Source organism: Varanus komodoensis, unplaced genomic scaffold, assembly GCF_004798865.1.
Source record: "Varanus komodoensis strain SLA01 unplaced genomic scaffold, ASM479886v1 scaffold38, whole genome shotgun sequence".
Taxonomy (NCBI): domain Eukaryota; kingdom Metazoa; phylum Chordata; class Lepidosauria; order Squamata; family Varanidae; genus Varanus; species Varanus komodoensis.
Genome location: NW_025335909.1, coordinates 1,779,645 through 1,796,693, shown reverse-complemented (window position 1 = coordinate 1,796,693; position 17,049 = coordinate 1,779,645). Strand labels below are relative to the sequence as shown.

The 17,049-nt window shown below is 48.2% G+C and overlaps 1 protein-coding gene across 12 annotated transcripts in view; it reads left to right on the top strand.

Moving 5' to 3' along the window:
* Window positions 1-17,049, top strand: part of ARVCF (ARVCF delta catenin family member) — a 195,269-nt gene that overhangs the window by 75,171 nt on the left and 103,049 nt on the right. For 6 of the 12 annotated variants that reach the window (XM_044440633.1, XM_044440631.1, XM_044440634.1 and 3 more), the window contains one exon: window positions 9,712-9,870. In XM_044440633.1, the coding sequence (XP_044296568.1) occupies window positions 9,712-9,870 (159 nt within the window). Of the gene's footprint in view, window positions 1-4,237; window positions 5,904-7,676; window positions 8,746-9,711; window positions 9,871-17,049 lie in introns of those variants that run through there. The other 6 variants (XR_006415718.1, XR_006415719.1, XM_044440632.1 and 3 more) reach the window with 5 other exon arrangements.

Here is a 17,049-nt window from a genome sequence, read left to right as displayed (position 1 = left end):
ATGCCTGTGTTCTTATGGGAAGTGACTGCATGGCTGGACAACAGCTCTAGTGTCTCTTCCAGGGCAGCATGGCGAAATATGGGTTTGCGCTCTTTTTCCCCTTCCCTCCCCTGCTAGGCAAACAAAGCAAATGAACACACATCACTTCTCACACTGTCATCTGACTTCGTCCAGAAACTGGGATTGATTCTATTGACTTCCCTGTGTATTTATTGGTCTACTGATTGCTTTGTTTTTTCTATGACATTTCTGAGATGCCTCACCGGAGTTCTGAGAGTGGGTTAGAGTAAGTAAAAGAGCGGAACTGACACACAGTAGAATCAAAGAATAATGGAATCGCAGAGTTGGAAGGGGCCAGGAGGGCCACTGGGTCCAACCCCCTGTTACTGCAGGACGCTAGGTTACACCACCCCATTTAGATGAGTGTCCACACACTTTTTGAATGTCTCCAGTGAGGAAAAGCCCCCCCCCCCCAGTAATAGGGTCCATTGCCAGACTCATTATCCCATGTCCTGCACTCTGGAGTGAACAAGAAGAGATCTTGTTCTTCCTCTCTGTCAGCCTTTGTGCATTTCATGTTTGCTCACGGCACAGCAATTGCACTGCGGGGGGGGGGGGGGATATTGGCAAGATGGTGCCTCATCCATGATGAGGGCTCCTGTGTAAGTCCTCCTAAAATTGTTTCTGCTGCCGAATGAGGAGCCGTCCCCACTGATGCGACGCACAAAGCTCCTTAGGGTGGGAACCCAAGAGGTGGGTGGCCCACGACCCTCTGAACTTGGCGGATCTCTTGCACGTGGCAGTGGCGGGCCAGGAGAGGAAGGCTACCTGCGTGCTTTTCACGCTGCCAAACAGCTAGACAGCGAAGTGGGTGTCCGGGGCCATGAGGCACCACGAGGGCGCTTGGTGGGGTGGCCAGCCTGCTTCTTCCCCCGGCCCCCTGCAAAGCCCCTTCCCACTGTAGCTCTCGCGACTTCCGAGCCACAGACAGTGCAGTGGCTTCTGCTCTGACTGGGAGGGTGGGAAGGCGCCACGCTGGCTTCAGAGTGTCCACGGATGGAGCAGGGCCTCCGAAAAGTTCTGTGGTCACCGAGAGTCTGTCCAGCAGCCATAGAATTGTGCTGCTCATTAATTAACCATTGGCATGTGAAGTACACAGACGGTTGTTTATCACAGCATTCTGGCTGTGACACAGGAAAGCAGGAAATTGAGGTTTCTCTCTGGAACAGAATAATAGCAGAGTTCCTAAAATGTTTCCTCCGCAAAACAGATAAGTAAGGAATACTTCTGCATGCGGTCCATTTTATCATTGCTGCTGATTTTCTGTCCCCTCCATCCCTAAATCGAAGTTTCCTTTTCTAAGCTGTGGGCAATAGAAGTGCAGCTTTTATGAGACAAGGGAGATGCTAGAGGTATCAGGTAGAATGGGAAAAACAGGATGGGACAGTCATCTTTCCATGGTGGTTTGGAAGAGGGAATTCACTTGTAACGTGAAAAGCCACGTCACGCGTACACGAACCGTCCCCTCCTCTGCATAATCTCATTACCTGCATGCTCATGTGATTGGGGGAGTGGCGAGATTGGATTCCGTGTTGGAGCAAGGTGTATTTCAGCCACAGGTCCTCTGGAGGCAATCCTCTTCATTTGATCACGTGCTCTGCTTCTGTCCTTCTTCCTCTGTCTGGATGCACCAGGACTGGCTTGTTTGCCAGAGCGAGGAGTCCCGGAGACCCAGGCTTGCTCACACAACACCAGCGCAACATGCGCTGGCGCTTGCTCTGAGCCAAGCCAATATGTTTCTCCAGGACGTTGGCCAGGACATTTTCTGCGCACACACTCCGCGGATTTCGTACTGGCTTCCCAAGCATGCCTCCTTCAGCTTTTGCAGAGCTCTCGGGCAAGCCACCCCGCATGGGCCCCTTCCTTTAGAAAGCTCTCTTCTGCACCACCCTGATCCCCAGCTGCAACGGCTCCTCCTCCTCCTCGTTTCTCAGCCTGCTTGCTTGGCCAGGAGAGGGCCAAGCCGCAAGTTGGCAGTAGCCCCTGCTGCACTTCCTTTCCGCCATCCTTGTCCGAGCCGGAGCAGGCGAACAAGCAGGCTGCAATGGGGACGAATCATAGAATAGCAGAGTTGGAAGGGACCATGAAGGCCATTGAGTCCAACTCCCTGCTGCCTTAGGACACCACATCACGCCATCCCACTCAGAGGGCCGTCCAGTTCCTTTCTGAATGTCTCCATTGTGGGAGCGCCCACCCCCTCTCTGGGCAGCTGGTCCCACTGTTGTATTGCTCTGACAGTGAGGAAGCTTTCCTGATGTCCAGCCTGAATCTGGGTTATTGCAACATGACTTGATTATTCCGTGCCCTACACTCTGGCATTAACAAGAAGAGATCTTGACCTTCCTTCAGGCAGTTCTTGTCCGTGGGCCCCTGCAGGCATGTGAACCTTGGCCGTGAGCCCAAACTTGCCCACCTTGCAGGAGACATGCAGAGTTGTAGAGCTGGAAGGAGGCAATCCGGTCCCTGAGTCCACTCAGGGCATGAATCAGGCTCCCGGTGCTCCTCACCCTCTCGTTCATCATTGCTGGAGCTGGCTGGCCCTGGCACAACTGCCCCTCTTCACAGCCACCCCTCGATGGGCTGGGCAGAGCGAGTGGCAGGCTGGATACGCAGGCAAAGAGAAGGAGCAAGGCCAGCAGGCTTTGTCCGCAGGCTCTGGGCAAGCGGCTGGCCACGGACACCCTTCACAGGGTCCCAGCTCCATGATCACGGATATTCCTGCCGCACAACCGCCATTCTGCTTGCCAGTTTGTTTCCTGCCCTGCAAAATCTTCTTTGTGAGCCAAGGAGCGATTTAATCTTCCGGATTTTTGGAAAGGACAGTCCCTTCCAGCTGATAGCATATTACTTTAGGAATGCAGATCCATCCCAAAATCTCCCAGGACTGTCATTTGCAAGCCCGTCGCTGGATAAAAACCGGCTCCACAGCTCATTTAAAACCAGCGTACTCTGCTTCACAGTCTGCATAAGTGCCAAGCTTTAAAGATTTGCTTTGCCCACAGGCTACCCTGGATACAAAGTGCGAGTTTTATTTTTATTCTAAACACAATTTCTTTTTTGAGTCGCAAAAAGCCTATAAAAGTACAAAAGCACTCTTCCCCACTTGCTATCGTAGAATAGTTAGACTGCACAGAAGAAGAAGTCTGAAAGGATGCATGGGTCAGTAGCTCCTGAACTGAAGTCCAGTTTGGAAGGAAGGGTTAATGTTTGGGATGACTTAATCATGAATTAATAACGTAATCAGAGTGTTAATTTTTGAGAGCTTTGGTTGGGGATGCTTGTTTGAGGAGGTGGGAAAGGAAGAAGAAAAGACAAACATGTGGCTTTAGCAAATTTGTGGATGGAGTCGACTGGGGGGCTACGAAGGGTGGGGTCTCCTTGCTTATGAATGTCCCCCCCCCCCAGCAGTTTCCCTCAGCACCTGCACCATCACCGTTTTGGCGTAAGGCAAAGCTGCTCCTCCATTTGAGCCATTTTGGATTCACGGAGTACTGCACTGGCTGTCTGGGCGTGTTGTACATTTCCTGTCTTGATCACTGCTTTATTGTGCATGGCTTGTGTGTGTGTTTCCATGTTACCTGTTGAGATAAGTCTGTGTTACCGAGTAGCCCCAATGTTGGCTCTGTGCACAGTAAAGGCACAGATCAGTGCAGCTACTCTTGCACAAGAAGCAGTCAGCTTTTCTGAGGCAGAGACTGGGGCTGATTGGGTTTCATGACAAAGGTGTCGCTCCCAAAGGTGGGTTTACTCAGTGACACCTTTTTAGGTGCCTGTCTTCGGAAAAAAGCACACCATTAAGAGAGCCCTGTCTAGGAAGCCAAGCCAAAACAGATCAAAAAGTCAACCTGCCTGGTTGTCAATTCAGGGCAGGGTGGAGAAAACTACAGCGCTCATTAAAATCCGGAGAGAACCTTTGTCCCAGTTTATGCACGGCAGTGCCTGTTGGGAAGGGAGGCGCTGTGGCTGGGTTTATTGTTTGAGCTCTCTAGAAGCGAAAACTGCCTGCAGGGTTAAAATCTAAGCCCGTAATTGCAACACCAAGTATTCTTCCAAAATGTCAGTCTGTAGCTGTAAATAAAGGGCCTTCCTGAACAAGGGCACCTCAGCCGGTTTTGTCTCAAAGGAGGTTTGAGATCATGTGAGGATTAAGCAGCCCGTTTTCTTCCCATGCAGAGCTTTAACAAAGAGCATTCAAAGCTCCGCGTCCCATTCAGAGGCACAAAAAGGCACTTTGAGGAACATCTCTTTGCCACAGATACATCTGTGCCTTTCCTGTTAACCCTGCCAGACTTGAAATAACACGAGGAACGGAAGGTATCAGTGCGAGGACAGGGAGACAGAAATGAAGGACTTACCACATCGACGAGATGCTGCACAAGAGTGTGTGTTTGAGCCTGTATCTATTTCCTGCCGTGGAAGTTCAACTATCAAGAAAACCCAAAACCAAAACAAAAGAAAAGAAAACCCACGGGAAAGGAAAATGAAAATCCTTCCTTAGAATCCTAGAACTGGAGGGGGACCGTCTGTTCTATCCCCTTGCTCATTGATGCAGGAAATACAAAATGAATGCATCCTCAACAGGTGGACCTCCAGCCTTTACCTGAAGACTTCCAACGTGCAGTAGCCCACCTACATTTCTAAGCTGCCGCTCCCATCAAGAGGTACCTTCGAATGTTTAACCAAATCTACCCTTCTCCAATGTAAACTTGGAGAGCTTTGGCTGTTGGGTGGTGTAGAAGTTAAAGGAAATCCATAGTCAGGCCCTGCCTTCTGGGACAGCAGCCTTCCTCTGTGCAGGAGAGTTTTGGTTATCCAAGGAGAGCTGTCATGTCTCCTTACCCTCGGTCTTCAGGATAAATATATCTAGCTCCTTGAACCTCTCTTCAAGCCACCATTTCATGCTAGCCACCCACCCAATCCCTACCTAAACTGGGGTGGGCAGAGAGTGGGGGAGGCTGGCTTATTTAAGGCCACCTATGGAGTTCAGGCAGAGTTGAGACTTAAACTAAGGACTTCTTGATTGCTGCGAAGTCTCGTAGCACCTAAGTTACGCTATTTAGCAGTATATGGGTAGATTGTTGGACTGGGACTCGGGAGATCCAGGTTATATTCTCCACAAGGCCATGAAGCTCAGTTTGGGTGAGTCACAGATCGGAGAAGAATCTCAGAAGAATCCAAGTGACGTGATGCTTAGATAGTGTTGGGCCAGGACTTGGAAAATCTGGGTTTGTGTCTGCACGCAGCCAGGAAGCTCACTGGATGATTTTGAGCCAGTCACTGACCTTCAGCTTAATCTGTCTCAGAGGGTTATTGCCCTGCTACGAATGGAGAGGGCAATGGCCATAGGTTTCATGCAAGAGGAGAAAAAGGCAGAACATAAATGTTTAAAAAAGGCAAAAGAAAGAGACAAACTCTGATGCGTGAACAAATTGAAGCTCATCACTGAACTTAAAAAAAAAAACACCCAGGAGACTTCTTGTCATTGGAAAACACTGGACAGCCAGAACAACATGGGGCTTGCAGACGGATGCATGCAGAAGTCTTGCGTAGTGGGCAATTTATAACTTAGAGTTGATTGGGGTGTCCTTGACGAGAACAGTTTGGAGAGCTTGGTACATCCTTGAAGAGAACTGCAGTATCTTGATTGAAACTTGGTGTGCTCCATGGAGAGCAGAAGAGGAACCCTGCATCTGCGTAGGAGCATTTCCCTTTTCTGTCAGCTTCTTTGCACATGAAATGAAAAATGATGCTCTAACTTGCCCATAGTGGAAGTACTTAAGACAATCTGTTAGCAGCCGTGATTGCTGGAAATGACACTTGGAGTGTCAGCCTGCTGTGAGAAGGTTTGCTGTCTCCTCATCTGTTCTCTTCTGCCTCGTGGTTGCTTTCAGAACTTCTGCATGGGAGAAGGAGGCAGCTTACAGAAACAGGCTCCCTACCTTTATCCTGTCTGTGGTGTTTGACCAGTGGCTCTTACAGTTTTACAAGGCCATTGCATGTTTGCCATTCGTTTCAAGACTGGCTCTTGTCCCCAGCATTTTCTCAAGCTGCAGGAAAAGCATTTCATTAGCAAGAAACATCTGCTACCATGGCTCAGTGGTGGGGCACCTGCTTTCTCTGCTGACCAATTTTCAGTTCTCCATTCCAAGGCTGCCCCTTGGTTTAAACGAATTAAACATGACCATCTAAGATCTGATTACTTAGTTTCCACCCCTAATTATAGCCTTAGGGTGGCCTTTACAGCCCTTCGTGTCCAAACCACATATTCAGCTTTACTAACTGGTTGCTATTATCATATTCCAATGGAGCAGCGTGTCTGCATCTGTGGATCACCTGAATTAGAGGACCTCTTGCATTATATTCCATGGGAGGTGGTTGAGGCCCCATCAGTGAGGGTGTTCAAGGATAGGCTAGACATGCACATGATAGGCATGTCGTGAGCAGAGCCAGCTGGAGCCAGGGGTCAGACTAGATGGTCCGGGAGGCCCCTTCTGACTCACCCTGTTTCTGTGTTTCTATATTCTTCAGTTTGTTATATTGTGAACCTAGGGAAAAAAATTGACTCATACTACCCGCCTTTAATGCCTACTTTGATTCAGAGAAGTTAGTGTCCCTGTTACGTATCAGATGCTGATACACATGTGTCTTATCAAGTATCTCTTTTTGCTCTCACAGCTAAAAAGATAAGAGCTAGGAAGGCTTGGAAGGGGACACCGTCCTGAATTACACCTGGTCTGTCTTTTAGTATTATGTTTTAATACATTTGTTTTATGGTTTTATTTGTTAATTCAATGTTTTGCCTTGTTAGCTCGTAATGGCCTATGGCTAAATACAATAAACTGACTGACTGCGTTCTATGGAGAAGGTGAGGAACCAAATCCGAAGTGGGGCTAGACTCACTTGCTGGTGCCCTTTGGTGCACCAAGCCATTGACAATCAAGGGGGTTAGAGGATGGTGGAGTGCAAGGTGGTTGCCCAGGGAGGTCCGATGCTGATGCTGTCGCTGTCGAAGTCCTCAGCTCCAGTTTAACAAAAGTTCAGGGAGCAAGTGCTGTTCAAATCTTCTGCTTCAGACCCTGCAGAGCTGCTGCCAGTCAGAACAGACAACATGGGCCAAGCCACATGGAGAAAATAGTCTGGTTTGGAATATGCAGGCTTCCCGTTTCCTGGGCACTAAAGATAAGTGAGGCAATTCCTTGTGTCAAGATTTTCATGCAAATTCTGCAAATCTGGATCTCCCGAACCAACTCAGGTGAGGCAGTTTTGCCCCAGAATGAAACAACTTGTTAGGAAAAACATGTGCAGAGAAAACATGCATACAAAATGACTCTCTGAGTTGGGACAGATGTGTGCGTTAGGAGAATGCACACACTTACCATACGAAGGTCTTTGCTGGGTTTACAGCCAAACAGTCACGCACATGTGAGATGGAACAAACGTGACCCTGAAAATCTCCGTGAGAACAAGATGATTGTGTTTCTCTTTAGGGCACCAGCTTTTTCTCACTGTACCACTAAGACTGCTTAGTACCACAGTGGTGTCCCTTTTTTTGGGGGGGGGGGTTAGATTTTTGACTGTCAGGCATGGGAACGACCCAATGTCCATCGGTCAGGCTGCTCTGGACCGATGACTCCACTTTGTCCTCTTCATTTTGTGCTTATAAAGGAACACCCATCACAAAAAGCACACCAGCGGCATCACCTTTGTAATTGAACTTACCTAGTATCTCCTTAGATTTATAGCTACATTCATGGTGTTGCATCCTTTATTTACTGACACAGTAAATAAGAACTTGGAGGTTTGACCCATGCAAGAGAGAACACACAAATCGCTTTTAAATATGGCAAAATGGTCTTTTGTAAATATTCCGTAATGGTAGCTTTGAATGCACCCCACTTGCTGGAGTTATTTAGGGCATAAGCTATAGGGTGGCTTTCACAAGTCAATTTAACCCTCCTTCCTGTCTCTTTTCTGTTGTTCTGTTTATAACCATAATTCATGTTTATGTTGATATTCAAGTGTTACAAAATCATAGCAATTAAGAGAACAAAATTAAATCAGAGTATTTAATGTGAAGCAGAAAAATAATAAGAATAAGAATAATCTTCATGGTTCCTGCTCATGTCACTTTAAAGCTAGTTTACAATCAGTCCTCCTGTGAGAAGTGCCTTATTGTTGATTTAAATGGAGGCCCAGTGAGTAAATATAGAGACAAGTTCTTGGGGCTTGTGAGCAAATGACTTCTTAGCTTCTCTGTAGGTTATTAAAAAGACTTAAAAGTTTTGCGTTGCTACTGCAGCTCGGTAATTTTAGACTCTGGGCTTAATGGTCTTTTGGGTGGGTGGCTTTTTAGAAGGCAATTAGTGTTACTTTGTGTATTTCAAAATGCATTTAGGGTGTGCGGATCAGCAAAACTCGAACTCATGTAAGTTCTCCAAGCTCCATCTCCAAGTTCTTTCTAACTCCAGTCCTTATCAGATCATGGGCTCGCTCACTCGCTTGCTTGCTTGCTTGCTTGCTTGCTTGCTTGCTTGCTTGCTTGCTTTCTTTCTTTCTTTCTTTCTTTCTTTCTTTCTTTCTTGGCATGAAAATATTTTTGTATTTTTTCCAGATGTACACATCAGTGGTGCACACCTTTGGCATGTACACATTGACGAGAGTGTATTTCTTCACCCTTTTCCAAAAGTACCTATTCTTCTGCAAATTTTCAAAATGCATGCATGCATGCACACACATGGGGGGGGGGGGGTGTGCATCACATCTCAAGCTTAGAAACGGACTTTGACCATAGATTGCATTTAGAAGGTGCAAACTGGGCAAGAAAAGAACAAGAACACATTGTTCAGGCAGCCCTAGTCAAAGGGCGACATCCATTCAGTCTGCCGAGATGGGCCCTCACCTTCTGCCCCGAAGTCCTGGCCTCACAGCGTGCGAGGATAAGATAGCGTGATGCTTTTGATATGCTGGTTTGGTGCCATGTGTGACAGCATCACGATTCGCACTCTGAGCAGCAGAAAGTCATGGGAACACATCCATCTGCCTGCGCTTAGCAAGGGGATGCCCTCATGTCTGGAATCTCTCCCAGTCAAAGCATTGGCTCCATTCCCTAGTGTTCCAGTCTTCCGGAGCAAGGGTTCTCGCTTATGTAGCCACAGCCGTCCCATCCATGCTATAACATAGCAGCCATGCTGACTGGGGGTTGGGCTACAACCTCCATCACCCCAGATAATGGCTGGGGATGATGGGAGTTGTGGCACCGCAGCCCTGGGGGGTGCCCAGTTGGAGAAGGCTGCTGTGAACGTGGTCCTTGGGACATGGGCTGCATTGCCAATACAGCACGACTCCGCAGTGGGAGTATCTTTCTTGCTAGAGGAGATCCAACTTGTAGAATTCCGTCCTGAAGCTGACGTGGTGGGATTCCCAGGGGGTGTAAATTTGCCAGCAACTGACTTGCTTCTTGTGACTGATGGGAGCCTCGGCAACAATGATCCAGAAGTTGCTCTTGAACAATGCCAGGCACGGACAGGGGCTTGAAAGTTTAGGAACCCACAGGGACCTCCACCTGACTCCCGCGGATTGTGCACCTGGCATCGCGTCCCCCCTGCTCTCCCTCCTTCGAAGTGTTCATGCATTCCGTTCTTCTTTGCCTAGGAGCAAAGCCCCAGCAACCAGACATCAATAGCCATGATGCAGGAGCCCCAGGAAATGGTGGAGGAGACGGTCACCGTAGAGGAAGACCCAGGCACCCCGACCTCCCATGTTTCCATCGTGACTTCAGAAGACGGGACCACAAGGAGGACAGAGACCAAGGTAGGACCTGTAGGCTTTGCTTTCTGGAAGGTCAGGGAGGGTGCATTTGGGTCTCCAAGTCCTGGGCTTTTCCTGGAAGGCTCACAGCTTCAGTCTCCTGCTCCTGCAGCAGGAGCAAACTCGCAAGCATGGAAGGCATTTTTCTGTTGCCTTCCCTTCCTGCAGGGGCACTGCCCATCGGCACCTGTGGTGGAAAAAGGATGCTAAGCTCCCTTGGCCGTGCTTTGCTCAGCTGCAGCACCTCTTCTCCTATGCTTTCATTCCCCCCAAAAAATCAATTTGTACCTCACAGTATGTAACTTTTTGCTGAGCCATCCAAATATTGTTTGTGTTGCTTGTATTGATTATGAGCAATTTTATAACGGGGGGTGCTCTGTGTTACGAGGCCAGAAGACTGCCAGTTCCCCTCTGCATAAGAGCTTTTGTGGTGGTTTGTTATTGGATTTCTTCATGTAGCAAATAACAATGCAAGAGTTAATTACTAATCCCTCCATTATTTCATGTGGACTTGTTAGTGTAAATTAGCACTGTTTGCACTGGGTAAGCTTTTGTCTTAGATTTTGTATTGATCTTCAGTCTCATCCTAGCTGTGTTTCCCCTGCTTGCTTAGTAAAGTTATAATAAAATGTGCAGAAAAGGCAGTGGAGGGGGGAGAAAAATCCTGTGCAGAGAGGCCATCATATTTTGGCTCAGCTAAGCAAGATCCTGTGCAGAAAAGGAACGGCATCTGTGCTCGGTGGGGTTTGTACCCAGCTTAGTTTACACCAGTAGCAAAGCGGGCGCAAAATTTCGCACTGTGTGAAATGCGGCAGTTTGGAGTTGGGATACCGCCCTTCCAGCCCTCCCCCCCCCCCAGTTCTGCATTGCAGCCCCACCCCAAAAGTGAGTCTCCTGGGGCCACTGGCCGTGTGCAGCCCTTGGGATGCTCCCAACAACCTCCTGATCGCATTCCATCCGCGCGTCTGTCTGTGGTGCCACTTTGGCTCCGCGGCGGTTGGCACTTGCAGCCTCGACCTTGGAAATGAAGGGAATGATACGTTCATAGCCTATAATTGAGGGAGAGGAATCTGGTGCATGGTGAATATGATGAAGGAGGCCCTCTTTTAGCTGTAGTCTGCTTTGTAAGCAAGATTATATTATATATATATATATATATAATCTCTCTCTCTCTGTCTCTCTCTCTCTCTATATATATATATATGTAGAAACATAGAAACATAGAAAACAGAGCGAGTCAGAAGGGGCCTCCCAGGCCATCTAGTCTGACCTTCGGCACCAGCCGGCTCTGCTCACGATATATATAATATATATAAATGAGATATATAATCTCTCTCTCTCTCTCTCTCTCTCTATATATATATATATATATATATATAAATAAATAAATTTATTTATATATAAAAAAATTATAAATAAATAAATAAATAATTTATTTATTAGAACATTTCTATGCCGCCCCTTGCTGAAGCCTCGGGGCGGCTTACAACACAATAAAATACAAATATATACGCGCGCGCGCGCGTGTGTGTGTGTGTAATCTCTCTCTCTCTCTCTCTCTCTCTCTCTCTCTCTCTCTCTCTCTCTGTGTGTGTGTGTGTGTGTGTGTAGAGAGAGAGAGAGGTAGGGGAGGGGATGAAGACGTTGCTTTTCCTATTGGAACAGCCCCTACAATCTGTTTGCACGCAGGGGCAAAGCTAGCCTTCCTAACGCAGTGGAACAAACACACACGAACTTAAAGCAGTGAATCCTCCCTGAGCAGCAGAAAAGTGATGACCTTGTTGCAAAGCCCACGTGGCTCCAGTGCATTTCGGTATTAATTGGAATCATTTGATGAATAGGAGCAGTTATTTTAAATGCAGAAAAGCATGCCTGCTCCACCGACCTTGGAAACTAGACCCCTAGGTGACTAGCTCGCCTATTCTTTTATTTACTTGCATTTTGTTCAGAAGAGGGCACTGTGAAGTACAGGCAAAGCTTTCCGCCTTTCCTTTGTGAGCCCAGCTGGCGAGTGAAAAGCCTCGGCAAGCACAACATTCTCCAGCCTCGAAATAGGCGCTCCCTGCGTCCTCTCCTCCTCTGCTCGATTTCTGTGCTGGACTTCCTGTTCCTTCCCTATGGAAGGAGAGGAAAAGATGGAGCAACTGAGCCTCCGTTGCCCTGCTTGATTTCTACGCCAGGTGGGAAGTACCTGGCTGCACCGGGCCGGGCGTTGCACTCGATGGCTTACTCGCCCCCTTCCGGTTCTGATCCTGTGCGTTTCCTGCACGGCAGCCTTTGCTGGGCCCCTGGCGATGGCCCACATGCTGGCAGGGGCCTGTGACAAAACCAGTGCTCCAGACTGGCTTCTCCTCTTCCCCAGTGCAGCTGGTTGCCCACCTGTGTCTCGGTCTAGCCCACATGGTGGGCAGGAGGAGCTCCTGCCTGTCTGTTCTTCCCCTGCCAAGCGAGGCAGCAGCAGCAGCAGTTGCAAGAAGGAGGGCGAGGCTCAGGAGGGGGCAGTGGCAATGATGGAGAGGGCAGTGCCTTGATCGAGGGCCCTCCGCAGCCTGGCTCTGCCATGGGAAGGGAAGCCCCAGTTTCAGTCCCTGGCGCCCCCATCTAGCAGGGAGCAGATGAGGGGTCTGTCCAGGGCCAGGAACCCCGCGGAGCCATCGCCACTCCTTGCAGCCACTGCTCAGCTTGTCGTCTGACGTGGCCTGAGGCAGCTCCTGGTTTCCTGTGATTTCCACCTCTGCGATGCCTGCAAAGTAGCTTTTTGCTCTTTAGGCTATTTTGAACATATCCTTGGAAAAGTTTTAGAACTGTCAGTTGCATGGATGAATCATAGTGGTTTTGGGGAGGTCAAAATAGAAAAGGAGCGTGAAGGGACCGGGAAATTAGACTTGGTGAGAGGAGGCCAACATTAGCATTCACACTTGCACACCTCCCTCTATCTCTCATCCTCTCTCTCTCTTTCTCTCTCTCTCTCTCTCTCTCTCTGAAACTAATTGTGGTGCATTGTTTGATGAGGCTGCAACATAACCCTTGCAAGGAGATACGTTGACGGATAGAAACTTAATGGACGTTCGACTTAAAAAAAATAGCAGAGGCCTCTTTTGCACAAACTGTTAGATAAAAAAAGACAGGCATGTGGGTGATAAGGCTTACCAAGAATAGTCATGCCATTGATGAGAGACATATTTGCTGTCAGAGTTATCAAAAGCAGAAGTGTAGGGTGCCTGCTGTGCCTTCCCTGGAGAGGGAGGACCAGTAAAGCCATCAAGTGCCAGAGGTGACAGAGCTCTGGACTCCGGCACGTGCTTTCCACGGGCATCCTCCTGGTGCTTCCACAGGGAGCCAAGGCCCAACTGCTGCCCGCCGGGAGAAAAGGCACCAGTGGCGGCCCAGTTCCTGTGGCTATCCCTGCCCCGGAGCTCAGGCAGGAACCAGCCCTGTGCTGTTCTGGGCACCTGCTGAAGACACTCTCGTTCCAGGAAGTCTCCGATGCTGACTTCCTGTGGCTCCGGTGCATCGTTTTACTCTTTCACCAGTTTTTGCTTTGCACTGTTCATTGCTCAGGAATGGTATGCAAATACTGCAAACAAGGAAATCCGGGGTTCCCATGTTTGATCTTTGGCACCTCAAGATAGACTAGGCAAGGTTTCTGGCCTGAAACACCGGAGAGATGGTAGCACTTGCCGTAAGTCGGTAGAGGCATTATGCATTATTATCAGTCACCTTGGAGACCTGTCGGGCAGGTGCATGAAATACATTTGAAGGAAAGATGTGCAAATGTATGAACAGTTTCCTCCATGGAGTTTCCTTGTGTGCACCAGCAATGCCTCAATACAGAAGACCATTCGGTGGTGTCTCAGCCAAAGGTGAGGTTGCCCACCTCATACGCTCGTCGGTGTGAAGCGAGTTTAAGAATTTGAACTGATATGAACACTGCTTTTGCTTTTCTGCTGCTTTTGGCTCAGGGTTCGCCCCCATCCCCAGATCCCAGGCTCCCTCAGTGATTCTTTAAATTGCATTTCTGATTTCCTGAGCCAGGCTCAAAATCTCTTTTATGAGCTGCGAAGAAGTTGGATGCTTCTCTGCAAAGTTTCTCCTTGGCACCTTCTCCCCAGACCTGCTGTTTTGGAAGATCACATGGACACCTAATTAAATTGCCTCTGCTTGCCAGCCCAGGAGCTTTTCAGCGTGCCTTTCCTGCTTTTTTCCTCCTCCTCCTCCTTCCCTAAGTGCTGGTTTCAGTGAGCCAGTATAAAGGGAAGGGATGGGCAAACAGTTCCATTCAGGGGAAGGGAGAGAGAGAGCGTGGTTCCCTTCATCTTTCTTAAAAATAATAACCCTTCTGTGAATAATTGCTTTCCAAACTCTCATTATGCTGTTTTCATTTGGTATACCTTACCAGTTAAACCCTGCCTAGAAACCATTCAAAGCACAAAGGGCTGCTCGGATGCCCCCTCCCCCACTCATCTTTGTAGTCTGTCTCGTAAGCCAGATATTTTAGCATGTTAAAACAATGAAGGTCACCTTGGGAGGGACAGCACAGGCCATTTAAGTTTTCTAGCAGACGAACACTGCCGCAGATTAAAGGGAGCCAGTGTCTTTTTCTTTTTTTCTGGTTAAGGCAGTGCTTCTCTGAATGGGATGAGCCTGATGAGGCAGCCCTGCTTAACACGGGTCTCACATTCTCTCTCTCTACCGGCTCCTGCATCTTATCATTGCCCTTCAGGTTCTGCGGCTGCCTGTGAAAGGGCCGACAGTCTTCTCCTGCAAGCACTGGCTTCTCCTCGCAAAAGAAGGTTGGGAAAGTGGGGACCCAGTCCAGGACTGCTCCCCACTCTCCTCCTGTTCTTTATAGGAGTCTGGGGTCCATTTCTCAGCATCCAAAGATAATGGCACTTCTGGGGGTTGCACGAGCAAGATATGGGGTCCAAAGCAGGAATTGCCTCCCCAGAGTTATTGCCACAGGAGAGTTCCTTTTTGGGGGGGGGGGCGGGGGGAGGTGCCGATGCTGTGTGCACAAGGATGTCTGCTAGGTACACATGAGTTTTAAAAGGAATCCTATTGTGGATCCGTCTGGAACCTCCTGTCAGACTAAGCATGCTTAAGGAATCCAGCTGCTGCAAGTTTCTGTAGCAGCTGATCTGATTCACATGCCAGAGGAAAGGGTGGATCGGGATATCACTGCTCCAAGGGTCGTGGGTGTCAGATTGCCTGGCCTTTGGACCTTCCAGTGTGCTGCAAAGGCCTCCACTGAAGAAGCTGCATAGGCTCCTTCCTTGGGGGTAGGAAAGTCAGGCTTTTACTCCAGGCTGTCCTGGCTGGCCCTCTGGCTTGGAAGAAGGCTGGCTGGAAGAACCCCAGTGGCCCCAACCTTGCTCAAGTCTAAGACTGCAAAATCAGGCAAGGTCCTTTTGCATCTCCTCCAAGAAGTTTGGAGCTGCCCACAGTACAGGCCTCCTCATAAGGCCTTGGTTGGCCTCAACTCCTTGCTGAGACAGCATGCCTCTGTTGTCCAAACTGAAGCCAGTAAAGCCCACTTGGAGCAACCCAGGGGCCTGTTTTCATCTGCCCTTTATTTAAGAAGTCTCCTGTCTTGACATTACTAGTTGTGTCTTGAGTTATCCATTTGGGCAGGAGAACACCTGCTTAGCCTGATCTTCACCGCATGCACTTGACTCTGCTTCTGTGACTGGACTCTGCTGGCCGTGGATCACTGTTGGCTCAAACCCCTTATCCAAGCCACTTAGACACATGTATTTAGAAAGGGAAAATGCATTTAGAAATGTGTGTTTGAGAGAGAATGCTTCCAACAATATGCATTTCAATGCAAACTAAAATCACAGATTATGGAATTGACAGTTGAAGGAACAGTTCAAAAGCCTTAGGAAATAGATGGGTCTGCTCCCACGGCAGGTCAGGTCTTGGTGAATGAAGGTAGTGGAGGCAAGTTGATTTCCAAAGGTTCTGGTCCTGAGGTAATTTGTACGGGTTGATGCCCACTTCAGTTAGATTTCTGCAGGAAGCAAGTATCCGACTTTCTTAGGCTCTTTCTGAAAAGCTCAGCTGTTTTTAACTTAAGTGGACATTGGGGAGTGATTCCTGACCTTCCCATTTCATTGGCCTCCGAAGGGCTCATTCTTTCATAGTGTCCTGTTAACAAGGTAATGGCTTGTACCTTTTTGGCCCAATAATTTTACAGTCTATATGTCAAAAATAAGCACTCAGAAATGTCAAAATGCTTTTATCCTTGAGTGCTTTCTCCTTACCTATTTTCTGTTTTATGACACGGTTCTGACAAAAAAATATTTCCAGTTTTGTCAGCTTCTATAAAATATTTAATTCATCTCAAGTATTAAAAGGAGGGGGGACACATTCTTCTTTATCTGCTAGTTCAGAACAACTTATAGATGGATGGCTTCATTTGAACAAAGACAAAAGTTGACCATCCTTTTGCAGTATTATTGTTTGCGTTTGCGAACTTGGATGGGTTAATATTGATGTATATTATGGGCTGTGTGGGCATCCTAGTGCTACTTCTGGCCCTTGATATGTATTGGCACACAACTCCCATCTGCCCAACTCCCATCAATTATTGGGGACCATGGCAGTTGTCGGGCAAAATATCTGGAGGGCAGAATTTTCCCACCTCTCTCCCTGTGGTTAGGGCAGGGATCGTAGGAGTGAAAGGGGATTGAGTCAATTAAAAGTTTCCTTTTGGTCTGTTCCCTGCCTTCTCTTCTGGAACTGACCATGCCAAGGTGACAGCGTGGAGTATGAAGTGGACTAAATTAATTTTGAAATATTGGTGTTCTTCGGGACTCACATGAATTGACCGCTAAAACCTTCTTCTCTTGGTGTCTTTTTCTCTCGTTTTGTTCTGTTCGCATTGATCCAGCCCTTGACTATCAAACTTAATAACTATTTTCTTAGGCTACTAAAATTAGTCTTCTGCTTGAATCCTTCAGCTGGCCACTTCCACATTCTGCAAACCCTTTTGCCTCTTGCCTCATTTTTTAATGTTTGAAAATACCTAATACTCTCCCCACCACCAGCACGTATCTTTCAAACATGATTCCTTCTGACCTGTGGCTGTCCAGCTTCACCCATCCTTAGCTGTTACATTTCTTGTTCCCTCAGATGACTCTACCCTTTCTTCAGGACCATGGCATGGGAGGAAAGCCTTGG